The 21,473-nt window shown below is 37.2% G+C and overlaps 1 protein-coding gene across 1 annotated transcript in view; it reads left to right on the top strand.

Annotated features, from left to right (window-relative positions):
* Positions 1 to 223: 223 nt before the first annotated feature.
* stk11ip (serine/threonine kinase 11 interacting protein) overlaps positions 224 to 21,473 on the top strand; it is a 63,273-nt gene continuing 42,023 nt past the window's right edge. The window contains exons 1-17 of the mRNA XM_082136712.1: positions 224 to 382; positions 931 to 998; positions 1,521 to 1,723; positions 2,010 to 2,084; positions 2,189 to 2,284; positions 2,374 to 2,481; positions 2,561 to 2,632; positions 3,049 to 3,178; positions 3,746 to 3,849; positions 4,160 to 4,243; positions 4,548 to 4,589; positions 7,196 to 7,366; positions 7,508 to 7,589; positions 7,760 to 8,203; positions 9,949 to 10,151; positions 10,242 to 10,352; positions 20,670 to 20,838. Of these exons, the coding sequence (XP_081992838.1) occupies positions 932 to 998; positions 1,521 to 1,723; positions 2,010 to 2,084; positions 2,189 to 2,284; positions 2,374 to 2,481; positions 2,561 to 2,632; positions 3,049 to 3,178; positions 3,746 to 3,849; positions 4,160 to 4,243; positions 4,548 to 4,589; positions 7,196 to 7,366; positions 7,508 to 7,589; positions 7,760 to 8,203; positions 9,949 to 10,151; positions 10,242 to 10,352; positions 20,670 to 20,838 (2,161 nt within the window). The 5' untranslated portion in view covers positions 224 to 382; position 931. The remainder of the gene's footprint in view (positions 383 to 930; positions 999 to 1,520; positions 1,724 to 2,009; positions 2,085 to 2,188; positions 2,285 to 2,373; positions 2,482 to 2,560; positions 2,633 to 3,048; positions 3,179 to 3,745; positions 3,850 to 4,159; positions 4,244 to 4,547; positions 4,590 to 7,195; positions 7,367 to 7,507; positions 7,590 to 7,759; positions 8,204 to 9,948; positions 10,152 to 10,241; positions 10,353 to 20,669; positions 20,839 to 21,473) is intronic.

Raw genomic sequence — 21,473 nt, 5'->3', positions numbered from 1 at the left:
GTACAACTAATTTATTTCTGGTTATGTATATTTTCAAAGTGTTTTAGTCTTCTAGTTGACTAAATGCCATTTAAAATGAGTGTCGGCAAAAATATTAAAAAATCTGGACATTTTTAGTGACAGGGGAAATATTCTAATGATTACGGTGTAAGAAACAGGATAAAACAACATAAACGCAGGAGGGCGCGCTTAGTTAAATATCCACTTGTTTGGTTACTTCGGGCCGCCGTACCTTTAAGAAACAAGAAGATCATATGACTGTTACCATCAGGATGTCAACAAACGTGAAAGGGAATTAAACCTTACTGAATATAATGACGGATCAAAAACGGATATAACGTTATTTTCGTGGCTACGGCTCACGTATTTGTTGAAATATAAGGTATGTTTTAGCGCATTTTATGAGAACAGATATTACCTTAACATTATCGTTGGGGCATCAGGAAGAGATGCTAGTTTTGTTTTCCGGTTTACAAGGTTATAACGTAACAGTGTTGAAGTTTAGAAGTGCTAGCTATATTGTGATTGAAAATTTGCTATAACATTAACTTACATCTTAAAATATATAGAGAATGTTTAGACACCTGATTTTTTATACTCTGTTTTATAATATTTATACTATTTTGAATAGCTTTCTGACAGTTCAGCTAACGTTATTAGATATGACACTTGGCTTGCATGTGTTAGCAGTTCACTGGTGTGAGGAATTTTTGGTTGTGGAATCCCACCCTCTTTTCAGCTACATATGATTTCACAAGGGTCAATTTCTTGTTGTATTACCACTGATCTATATAGAATGTCATTATATAGATCAGTGTGTATTGCCCAAAACCTGTCTTTGTAGCAACTATGAATATTCAGATTAGAATCATTCCCATTTTGCTTGTAATGATTTGGATTATTTCTGTTAATATGTTTCACTCTTTTTAGGATGACATCCACTCAGGCCGGTCAGTCAACGGTTGTTCACAGACTTGCCACATTGCTGCGAAATAATGGTATAGAATCAGTATTTCAATTTTATTGTTTATTTTTGCAGTTTCACCAGGCCTAGTTCCAGACAGATTTATTTTTTTATTTTATTTTTAATGAGGGTGCAGTTAATAAATTGGTGTGATGTATGACAAATAGTACCAGTGTGACAAGTAATATATTGATGCATTCAGATGTATAAACTCATTATTGTTCTTTTTTTTAAATATATTTTTAAAAATCACACACAAACAAGATTTGTCTCTGCATGCACGCTGCAAGAAATGTAACAAAGAAGTTGTCCGTCCACTGATCTATATTTTTAAGATTTTTGCAAGGTTTAGATTTGGATTGTTGGTAAGTTAAGAATTAAATGCTTTTCTCTTTATGTTGAAGACGTGGACTGACTGAGATATAATCTGTAAAATCTGATGACGCTTTTGCATTAGTTTGAGGGTGCTTGGTATGCTCAGGCTTTTCCTTTAAAGCTGCCAGTTAGTTTCAATAAGGCGGTCATAACAATAAAGTTCTTGTTGCTTTCTGTATAGGTGACTCAGTACTGGATGGTTCCAGTACTCTCACTCTGCAAGTGGGATGTTTACAACACCTGACACAACTCTTTGAGCGGCACCTTCTCTCACGCACACATCAGCATGGTTTTCTGGCCCTGGCGTCCCACCCAGCAGACACTGCCTCTCTGCTGGAAGTCCAGTTCCTCTTTGACATGCTGCAAAAGACAGTATCACTCAAGGTACTGAAAACTCTGATGATGCTTTTAGATGAATAGTATATGGAATTACAAAATTGTTAAGTGTACAGTTTGATGCTGATATTCTGAGGAAATTTTACTCCAGATTAGTATTAGTAGTAGTACATCTTTTCTATTAAGATGTTTTAAGTGTCTTGACTGATCCTTATTTTTATTTTATTTTTTTGTTGTTGTTTTTTTGCATTTGCATTGAAATGTATAATAATTCTCCAATCCGATATAATGAGTTGTCATTGCAATGATCTGATTATGTGTGTCTTTAAAACAGCTTGTTAATCCACCTGGTGTGAAACTACAGTATGCTGTGAAAATCTTCCCTTTCAAATCCCTCAAATATTTAGAGGTATTTCAAAACAAACTAACCAAATTAATTCAGTTACATTTGTTGCATTATTCTGCATTATTGTTCTAAATATTGCTTTTTTGTTTGATTGTGTTTCTGTTCAGCTCAAGCGTATTCCTCCTCATTGTCTTGAGGGTCTCAGAGGAGTGTATTCTCAGCTGGAAGTCTTCACTTGCTCAAAAGGAGTCAGTTCTCTAGAGGTAATGTTTTCACCAACGGGGCATTGGCACAGTGACCATAAGTTTAACCATGTTCATATACAGAAAGTAACTGTGTGTGTGTTTAACAGGAGCTTCTCTCTCTATGTGGAGGAGATCTCAGCTCAGCTTTGCCTTGGTTAGAACTTCATACCCTTAATTTCAGTTACAATTCCATTTCCCGTCTCGACGAGTCACTAGTAAGAATCTCCTGTTTTCTGTAGATTATAGAGTTACTGATTTTGGAATCTGTATGTAACAATTTTCTAAATTGTTTAGAGTCTGCTAAACGTCCTGAAGTGGCTTGACTTGAGCCACAACAAGCTCCAAGATTGTGCTGAATTTTTAAAGGTAAATTGCTCTTGTTTACTTTTATGTTTTGTACTGTACTGTACTGTACTGGACAAAACTTTTTCAAATTTCTTGCTCAGATTTTGATTGAAAATCTGTGGATGCATGGGGGAAAAATATATATATATATGAAATGTAATACTAAACGTTTATTGGTGCTGAAAGCAAAATCAAATTAGCCAAAATAATAAACAGATGGGTAGACTTTTTGAAAGAGCTAAACTGCCCAAAATAACAATAGTGTGCATTTATTCATACTTTTTCTGTCTACATCAGTGATGGGCTACTAGTTCACACCCAATACAAATTAACTGGCAAGGCCCAATTACATGGTTCAAGTGGGGCCCCCTAGATTTGAGGTATGTTAAATGTTAGGATAGAGTGAATTTATTCATACCTTTTCTGTCTCAATCAAGCCTCTTACTGAACTGGAGCATCTGAATTTAGCTTATAATAACCTCCAGAGAGCACCAGCACTGGGCCTGAGCGCCCAAGCCAAACTCACCACCTTGATCCTTAGAAACAATGAACTGGAAACTATCAATGGTGAGTTTTCTGCTCATTCCCATGATGAATTACTTTGACTTTACCATCAATGGAAAGTAAATTGAAAAATGCATCTTTCTATCCTTTCATTAGAAAGTTAGTTGGTTATTTTACAGAACCTTTCTTTGCCATTCTTGTTGTTTGTTTTTTCTTTTATTGATTGCACTGGATGCAATTTCTACCAGACGTTAAGCTGTTGAAATTATTTTGAGTTTGCAGTTGACACATATTGGCTTTTTGAAATTGTTGAAAAGAATTTATAAAGAAATGACCTGAAACAAAACTCTGAAAATGTTATCTGCATTGGATTTAACAACTTAATCTTTATTGAATACTTTTTTAAAATTGTAGTTAACATTCGGTTCAATGCATATTTGTTTTTACAGATATTTGTTTTTAAACACCTACAATTTGCCAGAGCTCCTGATTGCAAAAGATTCTGTATATGTAATGCAATCATTTGTGTTTAGAATAGTTTAACAAAAAGAGATTATTTTGAATAAACATTCAGTTTACTAAAATAAAGGTTAATCTAATTTAATGTAAAAAGTATTGTCCTAACTGCAGGGGTGGAGCAGTTGTCTTCTCTTCAGTGTCTTGACCTGGCTTATAACCTTCTTATGGAGCATTCTCAGCTGGCACCTCTGTCCCTCCTTCATAATCTCAATACAGTAAGTTAGACCCACCTTGCCTAGCTAATTCTTATCTTAAACTCCCTTTTTTTCATTTTTTCTTAAGTGTTTTACCTCAATCTCAAATTTGAGTCTCAAAAAGACTTAAAAATGTGGGTATGTTGTGGATTTTTATGATTTTAACAGGTTCCAACAGTCTAGAAAAGACGCGTTTGAATACCAGTTTCCAGTTCAGCCAACTGGATATTATAGTCTCAATATGAATATTTCCTTCTGCTGCATGTGATGTATCTCTGATTATTTTGTCTTCCCCGTATAGCACCTTGACAGTTTTCTGATATCTTTTCAGTTGACTTTGGAAGGAAACCCTTTGTATTTTCAGAAGACACACAGGGCATCAACTGTCTGCCACCTCTCACAAGCTTCTTTCAAAGTGAGTCTTTCCCTGATCTTCAAAGTCATTGTTTTAATTGCTCCTTTTCTCAAAACTGTATATACAGTAGGAGTTCATATGTTGTGGCATCAAAAGAGCAGAATTCCTCCAATGAATTTTTAGTGAATTAAATATACAGCGTTGATTGTATTCATGTTTACCATAGCAACCACAGGGAGGTGCCAGTTTCCCCTTTATTTCTGATGTAATTTATCAGTAAGATGTTTTCTTGAAGCTCTTTCTTGCTGTTCTGCAGATGTTTCAGAGTTGTAAGCTGACATTTTAATGTCTACTTGTGTTTCAGCTCCAGCTGGATGGCACCCCTCTGTCCCAGTCTGATCTGCTGGTGGGTATCAAATGTCACTTCATGTGCCATGTCAGGTCATTCCACCCTCTTTGTTTCTCATGTGATTCATGCTGAATTGTGGGAGGCAAATCTCCTTTTAATTTATAGTAGAATAGTGAGTTTACTTTCTCTGATCAATTGGAGTTTGTGAACTTTAAAGGGCTGCAGGCATGGCCCAACAATCACCATGGCATTTGATGTTAAATGAATTACATGTGATGAAAAAAAAAATTCAAATGTAAAATACTACCGTGGTATTTTTATTTATTTATTTTTAAATCATCCACTGATATGCACTGTTTTATTTTCCACTATACTGGTATGCACTATATATGACATCCACTATATTTTTCAGGAAGTGTGTATTTCAAGTCAGGAATAATTTTTATTGTGGAGGAAAAAATCACATTTATAGCTGATGATTAAATGTGCTTTATAATATTTAAAATGGGACCTATTATGCCCTTTTTTAAAGTCTTGATTTTGATCTAATAGAATAGGTTTTCATGTTTGAATGTTCAAAAAACACATTATTTTCCACATATTTTACACTGTTGCTGCATCTCTCTTCCTAGTCTGTTTGCAACACTGTTTAGTTCCGGTCTCTATGAAGCTCCTCCTTCCTTATCTGGACCAATGTGTTGTGCCGCTTCGATTGGTCTACTTGTTTCGGAAATGTCACGCCTTTACCATAAACGCAACTTTTAACACACTACTAACGGAACTCAACCAGGCGTTACAATTTTTTTTTATGATGAAAAAGCAGCATTACACGCTAAAGAACATTACAAATGTAATAAAGCATAATAGGACCCTTTTAATATTGCATTCAATTGCACATTTTATTTACTTCTTCCACGTCAACATAGAAAGGTATTTACACCAGCATGATGTCCTTTTCAATGGCACCAAAGTCTTGAAAACATTGGTAAAATTCTGCAGTCAATGATGTTTATTGTATTGCTTATTTTTTTAGGAATGTTGACATTTTTAAAATGCAAGATAATTTCTGTTAAATTGATCCCCCCAAGATGTGATAGCGACACCCAGTGTCCATGCAGTATAATGAATTTATTTTCTTTTTTTTCACAATAACAGACAACATAATTTTTTACTTTTAAAACATCTTGCAGGCAAACACGGACCATGGTTTGGAACACCCATGTATTAGATGCACCGATCCTATGATTTCTAGGAACTAAATAATACGTTTTATCCATAAAAAAAAAAAATTTAAAAAGAAGAAATACATTGAAAAAGCAAATCTAGCATGAAAAATGTGACCCCCTTTAAAGTGGATGTTTTCATACAGCTGTCTCATAATTTTCTCAACATATTTATATCATAATTTGATATCAAATTTATTGTAATTAATTGTAATACATAAAAAGTAGTGAACTAAATTTAATTACCAAAAATATAATATTTAGCTGTGCTGGACAAATCTCTGTTAGCACTTGATTACAAGCAATTTTGATTAGCTTACAAGTAACTTATTTTGGTAACTTAATATAATGCTACTTTAAAGGTTCCTAATTGTGTTTCTTCTACAATAGGTCTACATGCACCTCCTTTCTGAGAGCCTCCTTTGCTGGTTGGTCAGATGGATCAGTCTGTTGTGAATAGTCTACCACTTATAGCGTGTGTCGGAAACAAAATGTCCATAACCATATCTAAATTTCAGCTCTTGAGGCTTCCTCAGCACTTGTATACTCAGTGATACATTTTGAAGGAGTAACACCGCACTCACGAACAACAAGGTGCCAGACAAACAAAACTGAAGATCTCAAAAAATAAATAAAACTGTCTGCACACTTGAATCCTTTCAGCAAATTTAATAGCCAAGCTTTCGGTCAAACGAAAGCTTGGCTATTACATTTGCTGAAAGGATTCAAGTGTGCAGACAGTTTTATTTATTTTTTGAGATACTCAGTGATACAAACAGTAATGATGGCGTGACCGTGTCCATTCGAGCACGAGTCCTCATCCTTTGGAAGTACATGCTAGGTGGATTTGCTTCCACAGTGCAGAAAACAGCATCTTCTCAACATATCGACCACACGAACCAAACTCTTTCAGGCCTCAGCTACAACTGCAGTGTTTGAGTGCGGTTCAAAGTAGACATTGTTCACAGGCAGCCAATGAAGACCATAGACTGGCATTATGCAAATGTGTTACAAACCAACGTATGTTCATGCAGGAATTTAAGACTGGAATTACTGAGGAATTACAGGCAGTGCAGAATCAGTTCTCTCTTTTGGGAGAAAGTAATTTCGTTTATTGTGCATTTTGATCTTTGAAACTTTGCAGACGTCTTACATTCACAAACATCTATATTTCACACTACATGATAGGTAAAATCTGAAAAAGTATAATAGGGACACTTTAATAAACATTTTCATATAGTTTATTTCATATAGTTTTATTTCCAAACTCAATCTTTAACCCTATTACCCAGGTAAAAAAAAAAAATATACACAAACAGATACTGATATTGTAGTTGCCTTTTAAAATGTATTCTGAAATATTGTCTTATTGACCAACAATCTCTTGTTTTTATTCTGTGGCTTTTGTGACATAATTATTATTTTTATTTTTTTTTACAGAACTTACCTAAATCCGGACAACTGGCTGGTCAGATGTCCCACACTTCTCAACATGTATTTGTGACACCTGACCAAAGAGGGCAGGAAGTGTCCAGTGGAGGTGGGGACATTACTGACAGTGTGACTGTAAGCATATCAGGGGTGACCCGAGTTCGAAAGAGGAAACACAAAGTAAGTCCATGTCTAAAATCTCCCCAATGTTTTTGTAGTAAACTGTTTTTTAAAATGAGCAGGCACAATGAACATGATTCCTCATGGAGAACATGAAAGTTCTGATGTATGATGCAAAGCATAACTTTTTGCCATTTGCAGAGTAAGGTGAAGGTGAGGAGAGCCAGTATCTCAGAGCCCAGTGACACAGACCATGAGATCAGAGTGCAGTCTGCTTTACAAGGTGATGAACAAATTACTTGAAAAACGTTAACTCTTCACAGGGCATTTTAAAATGAACTGTCTTTTCAGTGATCATGTTTACATTTTAAAAATGAATTGATGAGTTTTTGCTTTTATTAAGCATATGTTATATGATTGTCTTTCTCATGTGAAATGTTTGGTTCTCTTCAGATATTGTCCTCCCCCATAAGAAGGACATTGAGAGAATGGACAGTTTTCGAGAGCAGTTAGGGGAGGACTGGCTACGCTATCAGCATCATCTTGATGATACTCCAGTCAACCCAGCTTTCCCAGGAGTAGAAAGTGTAACCATTAAAGTGAACACCAATGGTTGCAGTACACCTCCATCTCCCCTGCTTAACACACCTTTAACCAGTCTGGAGTTGCTCCCCCCTCCGCTGCTGTCCTCTGAACTGAAAGAGGAAGAGGACAAAGAAGAGATGGAGAACACAGACTTGCAGCCTGAGACCGAGTCCACCCTGCAGTGGACAGGGCAAAGCCTCCCGAACACTGAATCTACTCTTGAGACAAGTCTAGGAAACACCCAGGCTCCAACTGAGGCCTACTCTGACCCACAACCACCACCAGAGGAAGATGATGATGATGATAGGGGAGGTCTGTCTATTATTTTCTAGGGATGCATTGATAGTGATAACTATACTGGCCAGATACGTAGTTATATTTATACTGTGATTGTACCAGCCAATATAAATTTTCACTAGCGTAACAGTAGTTCTGCAGTAGTCTAGCTTAATTTCTATGTACAGTACGTCATTGGATAGTTTCATTCATTCATTCATTCTCGCTTCTGTTCGACAGTTTGGAGTCCGTAAGATATTTAATGTTTTTGAAAGAAATTCTCACCAAGGCTGCATTTATTTGATCAAAAATACAGTAAAAACAGTAAAATTGTGAAATACTATTACAATTTAAATTAAAGCCGCAGTCCGTAACTTTTTGGGGTTAAAAATGATCTAAAATAAATGTTTGAGCAAGTACATAACCAGCCAGTGTTCAAAACTATCTGCTTGCCTTAGCTCGATTCTAAACGGTAAGCTTCTAATAATGTATTTAATTCCAGTGGTACTGGTGGATTTCCGCGGGAAATTCGAGCATGTCTTTGCGTCATTACATCACATCTGTACACATAAAGAAGGTGTCTCGGCAAGTAGGGTATATTGCGTGTGAGGATGTTGGAGGTGGAGATTTATAGCCTTTTCTCGCAGCACTTGATATAATTAAGCTGATCATTTTGAAAAATCAATTTGATGGCGGATCCAGAAAGGTTCAAACGACAATCACCGGTGACAACTGGAGATTCACCCGTTGTAAAATGCAAAAGACTTCAGACTTCGGAGTGGCTACAGAAAAAAAGAGACTGCATGTGGCAGTCATGTGGCTCATGTGGCAAGAGGCTCATGTGAAAACAAGGATAAATATCGGAAGGGCATTAAATGTAGTCACGCAATGCTGATGTTGTTAAACATTAACAATTTGAGAACAAAGTATAATTTGCACGGTTTGACGTGATATAAGTGATCGTTAGATTTAATCAGCGCGATTTACTGCAGTGCTTTTTTTCTCCTTAGTTGGTCAGAACAAAAGTGGATGTTACTTACTTTTTTCAGATGACATTTTCCAGTGAAAATTCTTATGTTGGTCATACTTCCAAAAAATAGAATCTGTGATTCCGAATGCCAGTATCCACACCGGCGCGGTGACTGACAGCTGCACATTCTCCTCAAAACATTGGATTAATCCGCGCTTTGCCGTGCCGAGGCACAACGCACGTACAGAGATGGTGACAAAGACGAGAAACTACAGACTGCAGATTTACCTCTTTTATTTAATTAAAATATATTTTACAATATTATTTATCCGGTGATAAAGCTTAATTTTCAGCTGCCATTACTACATTCTTCAGTGTGATCCTTTACAATGAATTCAAGCATGCTGATTTGGTGCTAAAGTTACATTGCCTATTAATATCAATAATGAAATATAATGATTTGTGGAAACTGTAGTAAATTAGGATTCTTTGATGCTTGAAGTTCAAAAGAACAGCATTCATTTGAATAAGAAATATTTTATAACATGTTAAATGCATCCTTGCTGATCAAAAGCTTTACTTTACACATCATTTGCTGGAACAAAACTTTATTAGTGTAAATATTGATTTTATGTATACTGTCAAATGCCAAAACCAAATGGTTCTTGTACTCACCTAAAAAAATCTTGTCATGATACACTTTTTTAATTTGTTTTATTTCATGGTCCCGGTAGAATAACACAACAACCATTGAAGGACCTGTCTAGTTTATGTCCAGAGCTCTTTTTCACTCTTGCACTTTGTTTAACAGTGGACCTATGCAGACCAATGCTGGTGGGGCTGCTGTCAGAGGATGTGGAGACAAATCAGAAAAGCGCCTCTGAACCACTCTTCCTACGAGTGTGGCAGGGTCACCTGCTGGAGGTAGACATGCACCAGGGGTGTGTTAAAACACGAGTGGAGCTAGACAGTTTGCGAGATGTTTTGACCACTGAGGCCACGTGCACAGTAGAGGTAAGATGACATTTTTTCTGTTCATGAAGCTGATTATAATTCTGCAGTTTTTTTTTTCTCTGTTTTACACTCTCTTTTTAAATCTTACAGAAGGTTGAGAGGACTCACCCAGCCCTAGAGCTCCACTTCCGGTACATTAGTCGTGAGAGACGTAAACGTTGTTATATAATGTTGGATGACAAGCCACAGGAAGCATTACAGGTAAGGAGGTACATTCATTATTAGACAATCAGACATAATCAACCAGTGCTTGGGATTTAATCCTAAATTGACGACAGATATTACAAGTTGGGGTGCACCGATCGATCATCATATTTAATATTAACTTTAAAACTATAATCACTTTTGCTTTCTTTAATTAGTGTCCTGTGGCCGTCATCTTAGCAGCTATAGTTCAGACATAATTTCTTTTCACAAAGAAAAAAGGTCCTGTTGTCGCAAATGTTTTGCTCCCACTGAGATTTACTTTAGTAGAAACAGTATTACAAGAACTGGTAAATAATTGTGTGATACTTTTGGGATATAGCTTTGCCCTATTCTTTCATTACTAATATCAAGAAACAGGATCTGAACTTTTGAATTTTGAACTGTTGATATCGAAAATGTATATCCTGCAACATATTACTCAAATCGGCTTGCAAATGAACGGCATAATTATTGAAGAATTCTACAAGTGAAAATTCAATTATAGATATCAAGAATAATTGTTTTTACTAGAAAAAAAAATAAAGAAAAAAAGATGATTTTTGCTATTGATGATGTGATTTTCGATATACAGAATTTGTGGTGTTACTAGTGGAAACGTTTTTTTATAAAGAATGATCATTTTAACTAGTGAAAATTTAATTGTAGATATCTACAATTCAAATCCTGCAAATGAATAAATGTTAAAGGATTAGTTCACTTTCAAAAAATGTTTTGCTGATAATTTACTCCCCCCGATGTCATCTTAGATATCCATGTCTTTCTTTCTTCAGTCGAAAAGAAATTAATTTTTCTACACAGAATGGACTTCAATGGCAACCAACTATTCCAATGTTCAATGCAGCTTCAAAGTCTCTACACGATCCCAGTCGAGAAATAAGGGTCTTATCTAGGGTCATTTTCACAAAAAAAAAAAAAAAAAAAAAATATATATATATATATATATATATATATATATATATATATATATATATATACACTCACCTAAAGGATTATTAGGAACACCTGTTCAATTTCTCATTAATGCAATTATCTAATCAACCAATCACATGGCAGTTGCTTCAATGCATTTTGGGGTGTGGTCCTGGTCAAGACAATCTCCTGAACTCCAAACTGAATGTCAGAATGGGAAAGAAAGGTGATTTAAGCAATTTTGAGTGTGGCATGGTTGTTGGTGCACAATCACAATCTGCTCAGTTACTGGGATTTTCACGCACAACCATTGCTTGGGTTTACAAAGAATGGTGTGAAAAGGGAAAAACATCCAGTATGCGGCAGTCCTGTGGGCGAAAATGCCTTGTTGATGCTAGAGGTCAGAGGAGAATTGGCCGACTGATTCAAGCTGATAGAAGAGCAACTTTGACTGAAATAACCACTCGTTACAACCGAGGTATGCAGCAAAGCATTTGTGAAGCCACAACACGCACAACCTTGAGGCGGATGGGCTACAACAGCAGAAGACCCCACCGGGTACCACTCATCTCCACTACAAATAGGAAAAAGAGGCTACAATTTGCACGAGCTCACCAAAATTGGACAGTTGAAGACTGGAAAAATGTTGCCTGGTCTGATGAGTCTCGTTTTCTGTTGAGACATTCAGATGGTAGAGTCAGAATTTGGCGTAAACAGAATGAGAACATGGATCCATCATGCCTTGTTACCACTGTGCAGGCTGGTGGTGGTGGTGTAATGGTGTGGGGGATGTTTTCTTGGCACACTTTAGGCCCCTTAGTGCCAATTGGGCATCATTTAAATGCCACGGCCTACCTGAGCATTGTTTCTGACCATGTCCATCCCTTTATGACCACCATGTACCCATCCTCTGATGGCTACTTCCAGCAGGATAATGCACCATGTCACAAAGCTCGAATCATTTCAAATTGGTTTCTTGAACATGACAATGAGTTCACTGTACTAAAATGGCCCCCACAGTCACCAGATCTCAACCCAATAGAGCATCTTTGGGATGTGGTGGAACGGGAGCTTCGTGCCCTGGATGTGCATCCCACAAATCTCCATCAACTGCAAGATGCTATCCTATCAATATGGGCCAACATTTCTAAAGAATGCTTTCAGCACCTTGTTGAATCAATGCCACGTAGAATTAAGGCAGTTCTGAAGGCGAGAGGGGGTCAAACACAGTATTAGTTTGGTGTTCCTAATAATCCTTTAGGTGAGTGTATATATACTTTTTAACCACAAATGCCCGTCTTGTACCATCTCTGAGATGCGCCACATATTACGTCATCACGTTGGAAAGGTCACATTTTTTTAATTTATTTTTTATAATAATAATAATAATAAATTAAAACTAAGATGTCGGACGATTTTGAAGTTGGAGGAGAAAATGAAATGACATTTTTCGGCCTTCCCTACCTTTTTGAACCGGAGTACACAGACAAATAACTTAGATAGATGACGTGACGCGTGACCTTTCCAACGTGATGACGCAATGTGTGGTACACGACAAGCATTTGTGGATAACAATTCATTACCATAATTCATTTTCCCACCATGGGAAACCAACGCCACCATGTTTTAATAATATCTTAGCACTTTTTCTCTTGGCCAATCGGAATCTTAGCACTTGCGTCATAATCTTGAAGCACACACACCATGACACACCGTCAACAACAGCTGAGCTCGCCATTTGCCTGGCTACCGTGCGAGTCTAATGGAAACTCACGCATGAATTTTCCTGCATTGAACTTGTTTTAGCGCCCGCCAAAGTGAATTTTTGTCCCGCCAAAGTGAATTTTTGTCCCGCCAAAGTCTTATTTGATCGGTGTGTGTAATGTAGATGAACGGCTGCGTTTGTGACAGGGCGCATGTTTTAACTAAAAGAACGACCAGAGAGAGAGAGAGCCGGTCGCGCGCGCGCACTCTCTGTGTAAACGACTTCACCGTCTCCAAACTAGGCGCTGTGTTGCTCTCTCTCCCTCGCACATATTAATCAAAATAAATCGACACGGTGGTAAAAGGTCGGAAGACCAAAGTTTCGTGTGGAGCATTCGGAGATTTTTTTCCCCTGAATTATACTGCTGGGTGTGAATTGTGCTAAATAAGTTTCCTTATCTTCTCTGAAAAGCGTTCCGGACATTCAGCTGACATAAAACAACACTTTAATTAAACGAAATAAAACTATACAGTGATGAAATGTTTTCTATGTTGACAACTTGACACAAATCTTGGATGTCCATGTCCTAACTGCTGGGGTAATCACACAACGCGCACGACACGTCCAATTCGCGAACTAATAATAGGTGTGTTCGACATCGGCTGCGGCTGGATGTAACCGATCGGCGAGAGTAGCCGCGTGCAGGCGGGGAGGAGCTGCAAACGGAGACGTGAAGTCGGACACTTTCTGGTTCCCGTAGTGACCGCTCACGTGGTGTTCGCGTACTTTACCACAGCTGAAGTTAAATAAATGCAATATTTGCCAAATAATACACAGATGTTTCAGAGACATTTTCATTCAATAGGCCTACTTTATGTACTGCTTCATACAGCGTCTGTTTGAACAAGAATAAAGTTCAACATAAGCTACTATCAATGAAGTGGAGTCTATACGTTTTTTAATCAGTTTTAATTTGATAAACATGACACAATATAACATCACAACGACATGAAAAGAGTATTTACTGTTATAAAAAACTGATTTGTGAGCTTTAGATGAACTAAAGGTGTTCGAATAAACACGAAACACACGTGATCGTTGTCATGCGGTGAATCCGGCCAATCGTGGAACAGCTGTGTCGTCATCAGCCCTCCTGCAGCCCAGTGCAGCCGCTCTTGAGAAGCTGCGCTGGCTGAGTTCTCCGGCTACTCTCGAATCGCTCTCGTGGTACTTTGATGGCATACGTCACAGTCACGTGGCGTCAGCGCTGTATCAAGTCGGACAAAATTTCTAACCGGCATGCACTGCTTCAAGTCAGCCGCCGATCGGTCTGCGCACAAGCGGCAACATTCTAATCTGAAAAATGAAGCCTACCCGGAAGTGCGAAAAACTGCAATACATCGAAAATCTGCTAGGGGCAGGTCCCAAAAGGGAGCAAATGTCCATACACCCCATGTTAAAATGTCCGTTTTCACAGCATAAATTCATGTTTTTATAGGTTGGTCCCATGGACTTTTATTGTATTTTTCGATAGGTTCCGAGTGCCTGACAACTGTGAGGGGGGTGAATTTTTTTCTAACTCGTTAGTTTAGATCGTATTTAGATATAAAATGTATGACAAATAAGGGCACGATTGACAGCTTGATTGACAGCTGACAACGAGCATAGGCTGCGCCGAGTGGAATTCCTGAAATTTGACGTCTCGGCCATGATCTGACACAACACATCATACCTGTAAGTTATCCTTTCTGAACATTTGTATTGAAATATGGCGCCGCCCATACCCCCCATAAACGGCCTCAAAACCGTTCTTCAGAAGTCTATGGGTGACGTCACAGACGCTTTGTCCATATTTTTTACAGTCTATGTCTGCGCAGAGCTGCATGAAGTCGAACAAGCACAATGACTCCTCTGAACCGATTCATTTGAATGAATCGTTAAAACAACTGATCTTTCCAACAGTGAACTCAGGAGACGTCTGAATCGGTGTATAACTAATCAGTAACACTTTACAATAAGGTTCTATTTTTTACATACATTATATAAAAAGTACAGTTTGCTAACTCAAGCTTAAACTTTAAAATAAATAAAACCACTTTTTTTTAAAAGCATTTTAAACATTTTTCCACACAGTGCTATCAAGAATCGATAAGAGAATCGTTAAAGAATTGGATTGATAATCAGAATCGTCAGTGGCATTATTATTGATAAAATCTTATCAAATCCCATCCCTATGTGAAGACAGTAAAATTATAATCAAACATTAAAGAACATACATGTTTTTTAATATATATATTTTTTTTTTTAAGAGTAAAAAGATGCTAACATGAGGTCTTATTGTGTCACTGTCAGTCTTGTTACATCAGTGCAAAACTAGGGTATGCAGATTAATTATTATTATTATTATACATCATTCATCAGCATGCATTGATTAATCTCATGGCATGTATAAAAAAAAAAGTTAGTCTGCAAAAGTTTAGTCTAGATTTTAACTGACAGAGTGTGTCCGCTTCCCGGACAATGTTAGGAAGATTGTTCCAAAGTTTTGGTGCTAAATAGGAAAAGGATCTACCGCCAGCAGTCGATTTTGATATTCTATGTATTATCAACTGGCCGGAATTTTGAGATTGCAATAGACGTGAAGGACTATAATGCATTAAGAGCTCACTCAACGCATTAACTAATTGTTCTGCATTTTTCATTAAGAGCATATGACTTAATTTATATTTTTAAGATGAAAAAATGTGGTTTTACAGAAACTAGACACGTGACTTTCAAATGAAAGATTGGCATCAAAGAGCACACCCAGGTTCCTAAACGACGACGAAGACTTGACAGAGCAGCCATCAAGTGTTAGACAGTATTCTAGGTTATTACGTGAGGAAGTTTTTTTTGTCCAATAATTAGAATCTCTGTTTTTTCAGAATTAAGTAGTAGGAAATTGCTAGTCATCCAATTTTTTATATCAGCCATGCATTCCGTTAATTTTGTGAATTAGTAAGTTTCGTCAGGGCGTGAAGAAATTTAGAGCTGCGTATCATCAGCATAACAGTGAAAACTAATGCCATGCTTCCTAATGATATCTCCTAAGGGTAGCATGTACAAAGTGAACAACAACGGTCCTAGTACTGAGCCTTGTGGTACACAATACTGAACTTTTGATCAATAAGACATCTCTTCATTTACTGCTACAAACTGATAACGGTCAGATAAGTATGATTTAAACCATGCTAATGAAATTCCACTAATGCCAACATAATTTTCGAGTCTATTTAAAAGAATGTTGTGGTGGATGGTGTCAAATGCAGCACTAAGATCGAGTAACACTAATAGAGAGATACAACCACGATCGGATGATAGGAGCAAATAATTTGTGACTCAAATGAGAGCTGTCTCAGTACTATGGTACGGTCTAAATACTGATTGAAAATCCTCGCAGATATTATTTCCTTCTAAAAAGGAACATAGTTGTGAAGATACTGCCTTTTCTAGTATCTTTAACAGAAAAGGTAGATTGGGGATCGGCCTGTAATTGACTAGTTCTGTACGATCAAGTTGCGTTTTTTTAACAAGTGGTTTAATCATAGCCAGCTTAATAGTTGTTGGTATGTATCCTAATGACAAAGATGAATTAATGATATTAAGAAGAGGATCTATGACCTCTGGAAGCATCTCTTTCAGTAGCTTAGTCGGTATAGGGTCTAACATACATGTTGTCGATTTAGATGATTTAACGAGTTTAGAAAATTCTTCCTCTCCTATAGCAATGAATGAATAAAAATTTTCCTTAGGGAGACTACAATGCACTGCCTGATGCGATACTGTAGAAGACGGTTGCATAGTTATAATTGTCTCCCTGATATTATCAATCTTATAAGTGAAGAAGTTCATAAAGTCATTACTGCTGTGCTGCTTGGAAATGTCTGGCTTTATTTTCATTAGTTTAGCCACTGTTTCAAATAAATACCTAGGGTTTTGTTTATTTTCTTCTAATAGAGTTGAAAAATAAGCAGATCTAGCAGCTTTTAAGGCCTCTCTTTATGCAACCGTGCTCTCTTTCCATGAAATGCGAAATACCTCTGGTTTTGTTTTCTTCCAGTTGTGCTCCATTTTTCTGGCTGCTCTCTTAAGGGCCTGAGTGTGCTCGTTGTACCACAGCGATGGACTATTTTCTTTAATCTTCTTTAAGCGCAAAGGAGCAACTGTGTCTAAAGTGCTGGAATAGAGAGAGATAAAAGTTTCTGTCGCAATGTTGAGTTTTTCTAAGCTATCTGGGATGCTGAGATGATGAAACTGATCAGGAAGATTATTAATAAAGCAATATTTAGTGGCAGAAGTGATAGGTCTAACATATTTGTAACACAGAGTCGGCTTTGCTGCCATGGCTAAATGAAGTTTACACGAGACTAGATAATGATTTCATCAACATTGATTCCATGTGATAATATTAGATCTAGAGTATGATTACGACAATGAGTAGGTCCTGACACCCGTTGTCTAACTCCAATAGAGTTAAGAATGTCTTTAAAGGGACAATGTGTAGCTTTTTAGGTATTTTATTATCTAAAATCTATATTTTTATTCATAAATATGCCCTCAATGGTGTACAAATACCTATGCCAATGTTCAGACTAATCCTCGTAAACGAAGAATTTATTATCTTTATATACATGGGACGGGTAAGTCCACGGAGGCTTCCATGTAGTTCTGCCATCTTGAAAAACTATAATAGCAGAGAGGGACAAAAAGTACTAGGCCAACGCGTTTCCACAACGCGTTTCGTTCAGAGCCAGCGTCACGTGACTGAAGCCAGCAGAAGCGGAGGAGCAGAGCAGTGAGAGGCGCTTGTCACTGCCGCGGCAAGTTTAAAAGGCTGCACTGCACGGTTATTTATACACCGTTCATTCATACATACATATGAGTCACAGGATAAGGAGTCCTCGTCGTCGAAAAAGTCCAAAATAGATCGTTAAAGTAAACGTGACCGGAGATTACAAAAACAAGGGTTACTGTCAGGATAGCTAATGCAGGAGAAAGCTTTCAAAAGAGACCCTGAAGTTGCCTGCTTTCTTCTCGACAGGTAAGTCAATGTTACAGTCTTAATTACAAGCTTTTTTTTCATTGCTTGGTTGTGTACTTTATTATATAGACAGTCGAACATTTATAGTTAAAAGTTAAACAGGCTCTTTGATGAATAGCAGCTATTGAGTAAAGTAACGATTGAGAAGGCTCTGATGATGATGATATCTAACAATGCACATACTTCAAAAAATATAACGAGTAAAGAAGGCATTACTACTAATTACCATAGTTAATGTTTTTGACAGTCAGTAGTTCATACTGTAACATTCTTTTTTTCGTTGTTTCAAGTTTCAGTTTGTTTTAAATAACAAACATGTTCACTCGAAGAAAAACTCGAAGTGCTATTATAAGACATCCTGTCATAGCTTTTAGGTACATAACGGCTACCGTAGATGCAACGCGCATTTGAAAAAGTGAGGCGCTGGAGAGCATTATTCGTTTGAATGCAAAATACAATTTCACCACTAGATGGGAGAAATTCCTACACAATGTCCCTTTAAATGCCAATCCCAATGCATATTTTTCATTATCTACATGTATATTAAAATCACCAACAATTAGGACTTTATCTGCAGCCAGTACTAACTAATAGATAGAAAGTCAGCAAATTCTTTGATAAAGTCTGTTTGGTGGCCTGTATACAGTAGCCAGCACAAATCTCAAACGTGATTTATCATTTACACTATATATTGTTACATTAAGCTCTAACACTTCAAAATAATTATATTTGAAACTAGACTTCTTAGTAATTCTGAAAATATTACTATAAAATACAGCAACACCTCCCCCTTTGCCTTTCAGACGAGGTTCATGTTTATAACCGTAATCTTGTGTGGTGGACTCATTTAAAGTCAGAAAATTTTAAAATTTAGGGGCACACCTTAAATCAGCTTGCAATGCAATTATTCAAATTTCCCCCAAAATAACTGTAATACTGACAAATTATTTAATAATAAATATACTCGACGTACAGATATTGCAATGTGCAGTTTTATTTTAAGTTCACAGGGCTCCAGACTAACATTTGAGGGCAGCAGCACCGGAGCCACTGAGTTCTACAAAAAATATCTGGTAGCACTGGGGCTGACAATAAAGCATTACGCTTAATTTATGGTGTAGATGAAATTAACTTTAATTAGTGTCATTCATAATGTCTTAATATTAATTAAAAAGCAAAACGAGTGAAAAAATGTATATTAGGGAGTGAAAACAGCCAATAAGTTCACAAAACAGCCTACTGTTTACAATGGCAATTTATTTAAATTTTTAAATAAGTGTTTAAATAAGAGATTTCCTACATCTTAAATATTTTAGTTTTAGGACAATCTTTGAAGGATGAACAAAAAATGTGTTGGTCATCATATTAAAAATAACATTTATATATGATGTTATAGTTTTGAAGTGCTGCAAAAAGATGTGTAGTACTTGTAAGCGTTTGACTATTTCTGTCACAATACCATAGTTATGGTTAGAGTTACTACATTAGCCTAAATCAATGGTGAATGTTTCTGATTTGTGGACTGAAAGCCTTTTATAAGTGTTTCTCCTGGTTTCCACGTCAGCACTGTTTGATCTGATATGGTTTATAACAGAGAACTCTGCGCCGAATCGGAATGTTTCTCACTGGATCTCGCAGCGATTATGTTATTAATTCTGAGGCGAATTCAATGGATTTCTTCACTGGATCTCCAGAGTCTGGATCTCCTAGTAACAGTATCGAGATCGGCCCTCGACTGGCAAGTTCGGGTCGCTGCGCTGTCTATTATTGGTCCGAACTAATCAACGGTCCTCGAAGCATAAATGAGGAGCGCATTTTCGTTCCGCTTTCATTTTGTTTGCATTCGCTGCTCGGCAACGTTGTGGTCACGCCAGCGAGACCTAAATAAATATTTGGTCGCACCGGCAGGAAAAATTGTCGCAAAATGCGACCAATTGGTCGTAGTCTGGAGCCCTGATGTTTGAGCTCTAAGACTATGTGCCATATTACTAGAGAGAAGAGCAGCACCATCCCAGGAGGGATGAATACCATCTCTTTTCAACAGGTCAGGTCTGCCCCAAAAACCTTTCCAATTGTCTATGAATTCTATATTATTTTGCGGACACCACTTAGACAGCCAGCCATTGAGTGAGGACTATCTACTAACTATACTATCTCATCACTCCGGCGAACAGGAAGGGGACCAGAGCATATTACAGTGCCTGACATTGTACTTGCGAGTTCACACACCTCTTTAATGTTAATTTTAATTGTGGACACCTTTTTAAAGTGAATTTTGCATAAAAGTTCCCCTTTAAGGATAAATGCTGGTTATTGGTATCTGTCGATCTTGGTGTTAAAATATCAGTGATCAGTATTGGCCTCAAATTTGCAGATTGGTCCACCATAAGCTGTGTGATTGACTATTTCACAACCTGTGCAACCTGAGCCTTTGCAATATTTGAAATGGTTGATTTTACCAAATCTACATCTGACAACAACGTGTTCTTTTTAAGTACACATTCCCACAAAATAGCATGCGTGGAATTTAAAGCAACGTGATGTTACCTAATTTACCTTATATTATCCTGTTTTTTTGACTGGTTTTGATGAGTTGATGAGAATTTTCTCTCCTCAGGTATTAGCAGAGGTTCTCTCAAGAGTCGCGGAGGAAAACAAGCAGCAAGTGGATGAGGAGAGACCAGAGACAGTTTGGCTACAGTGCCTGAAGTGTCAAGCTGAGTTCTGCCAGCCAGCCTCTGAGTCAGACAACAGCCTGAGCCACCTGGATGAGCTAAGGAATGACAGTAAGGATATGGCCCTAAAAATCAAAAAGAGCATTTCTTTTTTTCCTTTTCGTGAGCAAGGCCTTTGATGGATAGGCGGACCTATACTCCTGCCAGAACATTCCAGGGAGCGGCTCAAACACATGTACCTTTTACAACCTAAAACAATTACAATTATTCTCTCTAGTATGACATTGGTTACTTCCACCTCATTGCAATTAAACACCTTATTCAAATGGTCCATGATGGTTGAGGCTAAACCATTTGATTTATACTGGTTATTAGCATGGCAGAATTTTTTTAGGTCCTGTTCTTTTTTTTTTTTTTTTATCTCAGCTTTCAGTACAAGATAAAGCTAATAAAAAAAAACATGTATCTGACTTACCATAAGTGGGTGATCATCTTGTTGGAGCATGACTAAACCTGGCTGTAATGTCTCACTAAAGAATTTCATGAATACAGAATGGTAGCCAAGCACTGGGTGTGATCGCTTTATCTTGAGACTCCATCAGGCAGCCAATCATTTTATCATATGACCCATTTTCAGCATAACCCACTAAATAGAGTTTTACTTTTTTCCACTGTTACATCTTGCAGGTCATTTTTCTTTTAATGACTGGTTTGAAACACAGTTTATCCTCTGTAGCACTGCATAG

This window comes from Leuciscus leuciscus (assembly GCF_965113295.1).
Source record: "Leuciscus leuciscus genome assembly, chromosome: 14".
NCBI classification, from domain to species: domain Eukaryota; kingdom Metazoa; phylum Chordata; class Actinopteri; order Cypriniformes; family Leuciscidae; genus Leuciscus; species Leuciscus leuciscus.
Note: the sequence above shows the minus strand (reverse complement) of the source record. Positions and strands in the feature narration are given on the sequence as shown.